The sequence below is a fragment of the Chelonoidis abingdonii genome, chromosome 3, assembly GCF_003597395.2.
Source record: "Chelonoidis abingdonii isolate Lonesome George chromosome 3, CheloAbing_2.0, whole genome shotgun sequence".
Taxonomy (NCBI): domain Eukaryota; kingdom Metazoa; phylum Chordata; order Testudines; family Testudinidae; genus Chelonoidis; species Chelonoidis abingdonii.
In genome coordinates, this window is record NC_133771.1 from 136,327,058 (window position 1) to 136,339,715 (window position 12,658).

The 12,658-nt window shown below is 44.5% G+C and overlaps 1 protein-coding gene across 1 annotated transcript in view; it reads left to right on the forward strand.

The window, feature by feature from the left end:
- Positions 1–3,588: 3,588 nt before the first annotated feature.
- Positions 3,589–12,658, forward strand: part of CCSAP (centriole, cilia and spindle associated protein) — a 21,030-nt gene continuing 11,960 nt past the window's right edge. The window contains exon 1 of the mRNA XM_032783645.2: positions 3,589–4,001. Within this exon, the coding sequence (XP_032639536.1) occupies positions 3,671–4,001 (331 nt within the window). The 5' untranslated portion in view covers positions 3,589–3,670. The remainder of the gene's footprint in view (positions 4,002–12,658) is intronic.

Sequence of the window (12,658 nt, forward strand, 5' to 3'; positions counted from 1 at the left end):
TCAGGGATGTGGATCTTTCACACCCCTGAGTGACAGTTACTGATATTGGTCTGTAGCGTAGACCCAGCTTCAGCGTTTCTATTCAGTCCCAGATGTGAAGAAGAGTTCTGTGTATGCTCAGAAGTCTGTCTCTCTCACCAACAGAAATTGGTCCAGGAAAAGATATTACCTCACCCACACTGTGTCTCTAATATCCTGGGACCAACATGGCTACAACACTATTCTATATAGAATCATTTTTATGAGAAATCTGCCATTCTCACACTTCAAAATATTTTGTGCCAGCAGAGGAGAAACAATCCATTGCTCAGCAAAAAAGAATCCCAGACAAGACAGTTGAATATAAATGTATTGGACAACTGAGATGCCTACTACAATCTAAGAATAATAAATAATACCTTTATAATTATATAATACCTTTCATGCAGATGTATCCTAAAGAGCTCTGGGATATTTAAAGTCATTTATAGAGGAGAAACAATGAATTATTGACCATGGCTAAGTGGATATTACTTCAGAAACTCAGTAGAGAAGAAACAGATACCTAGTTATGATGCTTGCTGTAACATAATTTACATTATAAATATTGAGTGCCAAGTACTACTGCATAGTCTGTGCAACTCAATGTAGAAACAATTATGGGAGGAAAATGAAAAGCAAAAGTCTCCTCAGGACCTCAAGTGGGTAAATTTGAAAGTGTTCTGGTTTCAACAGCAGGTTTATGATGGCGAGTTAAGCTGTTGCAAAAACAACATTTTATTTTCCAGTTGTATATTTTGCAAAGAATCCTTATGGGAAGATGTGAAGCCTTTCTAGTTTTATTTGCTCTCAAGAGCAAATAAAATAAACAAGCAAGATGTCACAGCATAATTCTGCTTCTCTACCTAGTCTTTTATTTCAGTGGATAAAAGGGACTTCATGGTTAAAAAAGTGCTTTTTAATATGATCTAATTCTGTGAGAGGGATGCTTGTCAGGCTAAGGCCAAAAATATGGGCTTTGTTAACCCAAATCCTAAACACATATTTTAGAAGAAACCCATTTTCATGACATAACAACAGAAAGAATGGTCTACGCAGTGAATGAAGGGCAAAGTGTACACAGAATGGGACATATAATTTGACGGGAACTCTTGGGTCATTACATCCAGTCCTCATTAGCGCATAAGTGTTAAATAGTAAATTATATCTTAAAATTCTTCTGTTTTTATTAATCTAAGATGAGGTTAATAGCAGAGGGAAGGAAATACTTTTAAATGTGATTTTTAACTTAATTGTGTCCCTTTACAAATGGCATTTGAAACCTACAGCCAGCATTCGCTAACAATAAAATTGTGAAACATAATTTAAAAGGTTAGCAGTAAAAGGCCTGCAGTGCAACGGAACGGTCTCCATTTCCCATCTAACCTCATGTTTGTAAAACTAGTTCATTCCATTTACATTACATTCAGTTTTGGTACAGTATTTTCCATAACGTGACAATACTGTGCACTTCTGAAGCTCTCAAAGCACTTTACAAACTTGTTTTTCCCCATGAGAATGTGCAATACCTAAGTAATAACATTTTGCTTCCGTTAATTCCAACTTTAGTTTGAATTGAATTCATGATAAAGATGGAAGAGATGTATTATATTATCCAATCCATCCTTCTGCCACTATAGGATTATCCCCTATGGTTTATTTTCTATTGTTTTGACCAATCCATTTTAAAATGCTTCAAGCAATGTGGCTAGGTTATTCCATAACTCAATAGGTCTTGAGGGCTTGAACTGGGAAGAAAAAAAATATAGTGGTACTTTCCTAAAACTCCACCCCTAAACCAAGCTCTGCCTACCTCAGATACTATACTAAAATGGGACACCACTCAGTAGATTGTGCAGATATTCAAAATAAGATCAGTTGTGCTCTGTTGGGTCCCTCAGGCTTTTTGCTTCTCCTCAATGGAATTTTGATACTAGGCAGAGCCCAATTACGGCTATACCGGTATACTATACCAGCAATCATGCACTTCTACTGTGGATGCAGCTTGTATCAGCAAAACTGTGCTTTTGCTGGTATAGCGTACACTACACCCCTCCCACGTGAAATAGGATGTTCCACAAAAACTGTAGTTTTGCTGGTATAACTGAATGTAAAACTAGGGGCTTTTGACAACAGCAGCTAAATTAGTCACAGATTACCCCCCTTACCAACGTAGATAAGCTGGCAAAAGTTCACAGTGTAGAACCTACATACATTTTAGGCAAATGCTTTAGAGTCTCTGCTCCCAGCATCAGGCAATAACATCAAAATCTAAAAGCTTATTTAAAATGAAATTGTTTCTTGTCCCCAGGGTTGCAGAAAATGGCTTGAAAAGAATTACATTGAGTTAATGATGTTTCTTTCCCTGAGTCTGCAGGCACCCAACAGCACCCACTGAGCCAGAAAGGAAACTGCATAGCTCCACACTCACCCCCAGAGCAGGCTAGGCCCTCACTTCTCTAAGGAGGTAGACAATAGGCTAGTTGAGGAGGACCTAGCTATCCCATTAGACTCTACAGGATTGGCTCCTGCTTCGTAGGACTCACTAGATGCCCTCCTGTGCTCCAGTCCTCCCCTTTGACCCCCACAGGGCAATTTTTGGGGAAAAATGGTACTTTCCCAAATGCCACTCGTTCACGGCCTCAAACTAAGTTGTTGATTGTGCAGATCTTCATAATTTGACTGTCCCACTCCTTTCTGACATGCTTTGAACAGCAGTGAAATAGTCAACAATGTTGAAAATTAAAGACAAGGCATCTCAGTTACTATTGCACACAGGTCAATGGAGCAGCTTAAGCCTCCCAGAATGATTGTTTCAGGCTTCAGACCTGGCCAGACATCACTGCATCCTTTACATGCTGTTCAAGTTGTAAGGGTTTCCATTGCAATCATGAGGGCTAAAGGGTTTCATTATTATTATTCCAGTGAAAGCTGAAATTCTGGAGAAGAGGTTGGCAACATTTTTTTAAAAAACACTGAGTTGCTGATCTGGCCCAGTTCCATCCCTGGGACTAGCGTTAATTAAAGAGTATGTTAAAAGAGCGCTGACGGGGTGACACAGAGGAGGGAGGCTGTAGATTGTACCTCGTAGCTCTGGAGGGAGAGGGGCAGGTCAGGCCAGGCTGCCAGCTGCACTTCGCTTTGGTCTCCTGGGTGCATTGATTCGGCTCTGAGCCTCAACCCCCTCCGCTATCAAGCAGTAGCAACAACTAGTGCCCCTGATCGGCAGCGGGGAGGCATCTGCCAGGGACCGTCTGTGCCAGGGTAGTCCCGGCTGTGACGGGGCAGGGGCCCCCAGAAGCCCGCCGGGACAACAGCAGCTGCAGCCCCCGATCACAGTCCCAGCGAGAGGGCAGGCAGGACGGAGGCCGGAGGCAGGTTACTGACAGCATCCCGCCCCCGCTCCACAGGCTTTGTGACGTAGAGATGTGTGTGTGTGTGTGTGTGTGAGAGAGAGGGGGAGAGGGAGAGACGCTGCCTCCGCGATGATTGGCCAGAGCAGGGCAGGGGCGGGCGCAGAACGTCGCTGTTTGGATTTAAACGTTCCAGCGGGAGGGGCGGGCCTAGGCGCTGTTTGCGGGGGGGAGGTAGCGGCTACGCCGAGCGGGGTCTCTGGAACGGGCCCGTGGGAGCGGCCCGGCCCGGCCCCGGCATGGTGCCCGCGCGGCCCCGCGTGAAGAGCGAGTACATGAAGCGCTTCAAGGAGCCCAAATGGGAGTCGTGCGGCCCCTGCTACCGGGAGCTGCTGCGCTACCGCCTCAGCCGCCGCCTGCTGGAGCAGGCGCACCGGCCCTGGCTCTGGGACGGCTGGGAGCCCGACAGCAGCGGCAGCAGCGCCGGCTCCCCCTCGCCCCCCAGCACCAGCCCCCCTGCCGCGCAGCAGCAGCAGGAGGCGGCAGCGCCCGGTGCCGGCGGCAGCAGCCGCGTTGGGGAGCCAGGAGCAGCGGGGAAGGCGAGCCCGGCGGAGCCCCCGCGAACAGCGGGTAGGTAACAGGCGGGGCCGGGCCGTGCCTGCCCGTGGGCAGGTGCTCCGTGGTATGGGGCCTGGAGAGCCAGGGTGGGAGGTCAACCTTCCTGCTCCCCCTCTCGGGCTGCTCCTGGGCGCGTCGGGCAGCCCCTGGATTGCTGCTAGACTGTGCCGCTCCATCGGCCATAGCAGCCTCCAGCTTGCAGGTTGCTCGCTATCCCCGCTCTGGGTGGTGCAAGGAGAAGGCGGTTCCTGCCTTCCCTTGCTCCTGGCCTAACACATGTAAGACACGGGCCTTTCTGCTGCCCGGGAATGGGGGAGAGGAAAATCTGCTACATTGTCCCCTCTGCGCCCCTCTTGTGGGGAGGGGGACCTCCAGCCCTGGTGGTCCCCGCTGTCGCTCACAGCTTTGCGCAGCAGGAGAATCATGTGATTCTTGACAGTTTGCCTGATGCCCACAAAGCATCACTGAAACTGATGAGGATCCGGGTCCCTTGTCACCCAGAGCAACAGGCGTTTTCAGTGCCCCACGCAAAAGATGCAGGAGGAAACAAAAACCAAACAACCCCAACTCTCTGTGAATTTGTGCCCATGAATATGGTGATTTGGTTCCTAGAGCGGCTGCCCTGTGCAGGTCTTGTTAATTTCACTCTTCTTGAAGCTGTTGCAGTCCTCCCAACAGGTCCCAGCCAGCGTGTAGGCTCAGACAGATAAGGCTGCTTTGGTTATGCTCCTTTCCCATTTGGAAGGCTTTTTTCTGACCCATATTTTTCCTTGTAAGGTTTAAATTCTGCAGGAACTGACTATGTAGGTCTCGTCACTTGACATGACAGCCAGGGCCAGCTTTAGGCCAATTCCACCAATTCCTCCGAATCGGGCCCGGCACTCAGTGAGAATCTCCTCCCTGGCTAGAGGTGCCTTTTTAATTTTTGCTCACCTGGCGGCGCTCCGGGTCTTTGGTGGCACTTCGGTGGTGGGTCCTTCACTTGCTCTGGGTCTTCAGCGGCAGGTCCTTCAGTGTCACCAAACACACCTGGAGTGAGTGAAGGGCCTGCTGCTGAAGTGCTGCCGAAGACTCGGAGCACCGCTCGGTAAGTATAAGCCCCATGTGGTTTTGACTCTTTTTTTAAGTAGTCATCCCTGCTGGGACCCCGTCGAAACTGTTCGAATTGGGCCCCGCACTTCCTAAAGCCAGCCCTGATGACAGCTTTCCTGCTTGCAGAGGGTGATACACAAATAGGTTTTTTTCAGCCCCTGGCTCAAGCAATTTCTGTTTATTTGCAGCCTAGTAACTTCTTGTTTGCTTGGAAGCTGAAAGTCTAGCAGCTGACCCCTCCTTTCATAATTCAATACCCTTTCATAAGATTTCACCCTAGATTTCGTAATACCCTTTACCTAAAGGAGGCTAACAACAGAGCACACTGCACCAATTTTCCACACCTTCTTGCTGGCTTTTCCAGTTGCTTCTGAGTTCAATGGAAGATCCTGGCCCCATTATAATTCTTAAGGAGCTTGGACCAAGCTACCGCTGTGCCTGCCACTTGGTTCCCAACCCTCCTCCAAGACCCCTGTGTTCATCAACTGGACGAACCCAGAGTGAGGCCACTGGTAGCTGGAGACAGTGTTTTAGGTGCTACTCCATTACTGTAGACAGTTTGCCAAAGATCATCTTGTATTCTAATCTTCCCACCTTCAGAGCTTAGTGCAGAATGCAGTGTTGAAGTTTATTCATGATAACAGAAGTGGTGATTTGGGATGGAATGAGGAAGTGCAAGTATACATGACTGTACCCTAGGCTCTCGTCCACTTGAGTCCTTTACTTTTCATTTGACCTTATTTTCAGCACCTAGGTACTACTGTGCTGTATTTAGAAAACTCCAAAAATTGGAAATGTTGAGAGATTTTATTAAGTTAGGTATTTTTCTTTTGAAATATAGACAATAACTATTTTGGTTTGTGAAAACAATGAGGCTTGGTGTTATGTGGCACTGTAAATAATTGTCTTAAAAAAAAAAAACACCTGTTTTTTTTCCTTTGAGTCATTTCTCTAATGAAGTATAGACAATCCTTGAGTCTAGTTTATCCTAGCAATAAGACTACGAAAAACAACAGCGTGGGATGTTAAAGTTCACTGTTTCATACACTTGTAGCCCAGGGAATTATATAATTCCAGGTTCAGTGAATGTCTGTCATGTTTCATAAACACAATAACCTTGGAAATTGAAGCTCTCTGTGTACCATATGAGTAGCACCTTTGCATATCTTCCTGCTCTGCTCTGCTGATGTCTTGCCCTAGAAGTAGCCTCTCCGGGGTATGCAAGTGCAGCTGATTCTCATGCTCATTCATTCCTTATCTGTCAAGACTGCCAACATCCGTGCTAGTTGTGATAACTTGCTATGTGGACCATTGTCCATTATCAATTCTTGTTACCCAGCATTGTGTAGTAACTACTTTCGGTTATCCCTGAACTGTGCTGTATTATAGTCAGTCACACAAGTGCAAGTGTGATTCTGGCAGACACAATAGGCCCTAATCCTTGGGAGTTCCTGAGCACTTGAATCTCCCATTGCAGTGAATGGGTACCTGGCACCTGCAATAACTCAAGGTCAGACTGACACATCTACAGTATACTAACATAAGTAACTTAAGTAAAAATGTGAAACTCAAAATGGAGGATGTGATGTACAAAAACTTAATGATAAGCAGTCATACCATGTATATAGACTTATTAGGGCATCTATACTGTTAAGTGCTTTGTGAGGTGAAACACTTTAACCACTGAAGTTCCACGTATTCCTTTTAACACCTGTTTTCTGACAGCACTTTTTGTAAAATGAAGGTGGTATTGAAGTACTAGGTACATTGACTGTAAATCATGAATTATCATGACCCAGGCTAGTGGAAACTGTAACTGCAGCATTTGGGGAGCATGTTTAAAGAAACAAATTGTGGCAGTATCTCTCATCCTGACTCACAGCTACTTATGTAAATTGTTGCTATGGTATCAGTGTATCTTTATAATTACATAAGCAGGTTCTGTGGCAAAACGCAGCAGCAGCAAGGAAGGCTACATGCCAGTTACTGGAGTTTTGAGAGTATGTTTACACAGCACACCACTGATGGTGGTATGTGGGGTGTGTATACCTATGTGCTGTTGTGAAATCAGGCTGTGTTGACACTGCTGTGTGTACCTATACATGGCAGTGAAAGGCTCTGGTACGGGGAGGCAGTGAGGAAAAGCTTGGTAGAGGGGAGCTGCTGGAGACTTTCCTTGTGGCAGGGATGCTACTAGAGCCTTTCCCCACAGCAGGGGATGACAGAATATTACACTGCTAAAAACGGCAGTGTAGACAGAAAGCACTGGTTGGGCATGTAGAGAGCCGTGTAGGGTATGTACTGACAATATTCAGGTATGTCTTTACTTCAGCATCTACACTGCTATTTATATCTGTGTTGGGGGCAAGAGGGGCATGTAGTGTCATTGTTTGTTTGTAAGTTGTCTACAGTGTAGACCCTCAAATTCAAGCCAGGAAGCTACAACTTCTGACATCGGTCTCTATCAATGGCATTCCATGAAGTTATTTATATAGCTACACTGGGTAGCAAATTGATAGACTGGAGGCTGGCTCTCTGGTCATTCCTCACAGATGGATTTCAGGTGATCTTGATAGACAGCTGCTCATCTTCATTGGGAGCCCTCTTGTACAGGACCTTATAGAGATCAATGCCCCCCCCCCCCCTTATCACTAGTGGATATAAAGAGCTGCTATGGGTTCAAGTGCTGACAGTATGTTTACATAGTTATACGTATCCTTTTCCAACTGGATCAGGATTTACTGTTGCTCACTGTCCTAATGTGTAGCAGAAATAAGTACTTGGATGGAGACAGTTGGTTCACATTTCAGCCTGTGTAATATAGCAGTGATTCTGGTGAGCAGGGGAAACAGCAGAAACTATGCCTGGCTCCTTCTGTAGCGTCTCAGTTATGGAAAATAGCACATACAGCATTTCCATAACAGACTCCTACACAAGGATCCATTCTAGGTTCTCTCCTTATCAACATGTATACTTACGACCTGCCATTAAGTACATGTGGGTGACTAAGTACACAATATCCAAGGGTCTCTTACCCAGGACACGAATGCTTTAGCTATTTACACTAAGGGAATCTAAGATGGTGGCAACAACTTTCCATCGCCAGACCAATCAACCCCTTCCAATCCGTGTTGAAGATTGTTCATTCCCTTTTCAGCCAGTTGTCACATACCATTCTCATCTAGAACACTTAAAGAAAAGATCTCCTCCTGCACTGCCTTGATCCAGAGCTAGCAGGAACCTCCTGGGGAGCAGAGACAAATGTTCTACAATAGGATAATTACTGCTCCCAAAACATCTATCAGTATCTCTCAGATGCTCTGCCCAATTCCTAAAACAGGAGAGAATGTGAGCTGGAGAAGGTCTTCCTCCAAGCTGATGACTCTAGATGCTAGGAGCATGCAGACTCAAACTGCTTGCTTGGATGCATTGGCAGGCTCCAGTCAAGTTCCACAGGATGGGCAGAAATGTTCTCCCACAACACATGATGAACCAAGCCCTAGAGTATTCATAGCTGGGTGCTGAGAAACCTGGAATAAGCCCCAGAAACCTCAGTGTCTGACTCTGGTGTAACTCTGGCTTGTATAGCGCAATGTAGCGCCGAAGTTGGCATACACCTTGTTAATTTAGAGCTGCATGCAGCCCCACATTAACATCTAATTTGTTTTGGGGAGCTATATAAGCCAACATTTTGAGCTGCCATCACCTTAAAACTGCATGGAGGGCTTTTGACTGATGAAACCAACCTGTCACATACACAGCTGACATGGTTCCAATAGGTGTAAATAAGCAACACACACACTTCCCCCAAGATCTGCCTGCTTCCGGGGGGAAAAAAACACCTATGGTTCCTGCTGACTTGTCATGACTCACTGCACAACATCTGTTTGTGGCAACTGTTCATGCACTCATGAGCCTCAGCAAGAAAGCTTGAAACATAACTTTTCAAATGAATCATAGAATGGAATATCAGGGTTGGAAGGGTCCTCAAGAGATCATCTAGTCCAATCCCTTGCTCAGAGTAGGACCAATCCCCAACTGGTCCCCTAAAGGATTGAACTCACACCCCTGGGTTTAGGAGGCCAATGCTAAATGAGATTTTAGTGTGTCTGCATAATTGCAGAATAAGGTTTTTTGGTTCTGTTTTTTTTAAAGGAAAAGTCCCTCTCCTCTGGTCATACTGTGAACGGTTATGCTGGGTATAATATACAGTAGTTCAGAACTCCTATTGGTCACTCTGTTGAAACCCTGCCCCCATTTCATTCTTTGCTTAATGCCTACAATTTTCAAAGACCAAGGAGAGGAAAATTTATGAAGAGCTAGAATCTACACTTTCTAGCCACTTCTCTTGAAAAATTTTATTACAATTAGAAGTGCTGTGTGGGTAGCTAAATATCAGCATTTTCTTTACTTAGCTCTTCCAAGCTTTGTGACTGACATCCACCTACACACTGCAGTTATCTGATAGGGCCTTACCAGGAGATGTGCTTGTTTATCATGCAGTATACAGTTTTTTTTTGTTTAAGACTCAAGACTGCAACTTTATTCATTAGGTTATTTTTGTACTAAAAATCTTGTGGTTTTTTTATATGGCTATTGAGATTTGTGCATTCCTCATGGCTAGCACTTTTCGTTCAAATTTAGGAATATTTCACTGCTGCAGTGACATTTATGGGTACCTGCTTCTTCCTTCCTAGGTCCTTTTGTATAGCAGCCTTTCCCAAAGAAATAAGTCCTATTTAGATTTCAGTGCTGGATGGTTAGTGCACAGTTTAAGACTTATCGCAATAGAAAGTTGTCACACAGGCTTATGTTCATTTGGAAGGGAACCACTTAACACGAGTTGTGGAGTGCCAAATAAAGATCCCATCCGCACGGCCTTTGTCAACTAACTTGAAAACTGTTTCTTTCCATAACATGGTCTGCATCCACATTACAAGTTTTATAGAATCATACAAATGTGGGGCTGGAAGGGATTTCAGTAATTCAGTCCAGCTCCTTCTGCTGAGACAGGATCAAGTATCCCTAGACTATTTCTGACATATGTTTGTCTAACCTGTTCTTTAAAAACTCTAGTGACTGGGATTCCACAACTTCCTTTAGACTATTCCAGTGTTTAACTTCCCTTCTAGTTAAACTATATTCCTAATATCTAACCTAAATCTCCCTTGCTGCAGATTAAACCCATTACTTCTTGGCCTATCTTCAATGGACATCGAGAACAACCAATCAATAGTTAGCATATTTGAAGACTTAGGTCTGCACTCAGTTGTCTTGTCTCCAGACTAAATGTGCCCAGGTTTTAAACATTTCCTCATAGGGCAAGTTTTTTTAAAGCCTTTCTCACTTTTGCTAATCGCCTCTGAGCGCTCTCTCCAATTTTTCCATATTTATTTTAGTGTGGCCCCCCAGAACTGGACACAGCACTCCAGCACCAAGCAGGACATCTACCTCCCATGTCTTGCATACAACACTCCTGTTAGTACATCCCAGAATATTAACCACCTTAGCAACTGCATCACACTGACTCATTCAGATACAGGTTAGGTGGTAGTATTGCTGAAAAGTTATTCCCCATATTAAAAAAAAGCTGTCATAAACAGGGTTCTGGTGTGGAGGTGCTGATGGCACTGCAAAGGTCACTGATGCATATAGATTGGCATCTCAATTTTTATCCTCCTTAAAGAAGCCCGTTGCCTCTTACACATATGGATGTGTCAACACAAGGACTGTCTTGGTTTTAAGTGTAATTTTTACTGATGCAGGTTCTTGTGCTGGAGAATTATTCAAATGCTATATAGCTGTAGCGTGATCAATCCAGAGTCAAGTGCCTTAAAGAGCTATTGGTCTGATGATAGTGCTGTGCTGGAGAAGAGGCAGGGAAGAATGACTGCTGTTGACTGTGGAATTGCTCTCTACAGACTCTCCATCCTGTACTTGATGTGTGTGGAGGATATTCTTTCTTTCACCGCTACCTTCTTGTAGCCTTTCATGCTGCCCTTTTGTTTGTGAAGCTTTGCAGGCAAGTGTATTACTGAATTTGTTTCTTTTTGTAATGATATTAAACTTCCCCCTCTCCTGTTGACTTCCATAGTCCACTAGCTACTCCAACCTTGAACTAGATGAATTTCCCCCATTCCATATGGCGTTTAAAGATGCTAAGAATTAGAAATAATATGACACCCTATCAGTTTGCATATACTATCCCACTTCCCAAGCAGTTCATCTCTATTGGCTGCATAGGCAGGTCATCTCTATTGGCTACATAGTTTGTATTCTCAGTTTCTGCAGTGGGCAGATGTCCTCTTTGAATAAGCTGACAAGCTGTGGCGACAACCTATGGCCAAAACCACCAAACCTAAAAATAATTTTGACGATTTCCTCTTACATAACTGTCTTTTCCTGTGCTAGCTAAGTACCCAAACTGTGCTAGAGTTTACATGCTCAGTGAAATCTTAAGCTTGCTTGTGCAAGTTGGGTCCAATAGGAGCTCTGTCTAAAGTATGGGTATCTCTTTACCTTCAACCATATTTTAAAACTACAAACAAACCGGAACACTCCATTAAATGTTCCACTCAGTTTTTTTTATTGGCTTGCTCTCACCTCCTGATTGTGGGTAGGTCTCTATGTGCATCGTGTTGGCATCTGGAGAAAGGGAGCAGAAGGTGAGCTCTGTCTAACTCATGCCAGGTTTGCCTTGTAGACCAATGAGTCTTGGGGTGGAGGATGCATGTGGTGCTGCTCACCACGTGCCATTATGGGGTTTAAAACTGGATGCTTGGGAGTAGGGGGTTAGCCTTGCATTTGGGCATAGAGACCACTAACAGGATGTACTTTGATTTACACTGTGATAGCTGTGTTCATAACAGAAAGATGGCGTTTATTTAAAGTAGAACTTGCAGAATAGTCTATTCTGAGGTCCTTCCATAATCTTCTCTTGTGCCCTGATATTTTTGTCATTAACTCTTGTAAAACTATTTGGATTTTACTGTAAATTTCAAAGAAAAAATTCCCTTATGCATATTTGTTACATTTTTTGCCCATCTAGACCAGTAACATAACTCAGGGCAGGGAGATCTGTCACACGCACACATGCGCTCACACACACGCTATAATTTTTTTTTGCATTTTCTGGTATAGAAACTGTCATCTTGCTTTACAAGAAAGAGGGAAGCTTGGCATTTGAGCAAACTTTCTAACAGTTAATTGATTTCTGTACTGAGAGCCAGGGGTCTGTGTCATAGATAGAACCTTGAAAGGCTCTTCTTGAATGCATGTGGAACACTCCTTGGAACTGTGCTGAACAGGCTGGGGAAAAATCCTCGTGTGGACTCAGGACAAGTAGAAATGCAGTTTACTGAAGTGTCACTTTCCCTTCCCACTGTGCATGGTCAACAGGTGGTGCTGCAGGCAGGCTGACTAACATCAGGGACAACAGCAATGAGTTGCTAGTCTGAGGGTACGTCTACACTGCACGATTATTTTGAATTAGCTTAAACCGATATTACAAAACAGATCTAATAAAATCGGTTTAGCGCGTCCACAGTGGGATCCCGAAATCGATTGTTTGTGTCCAT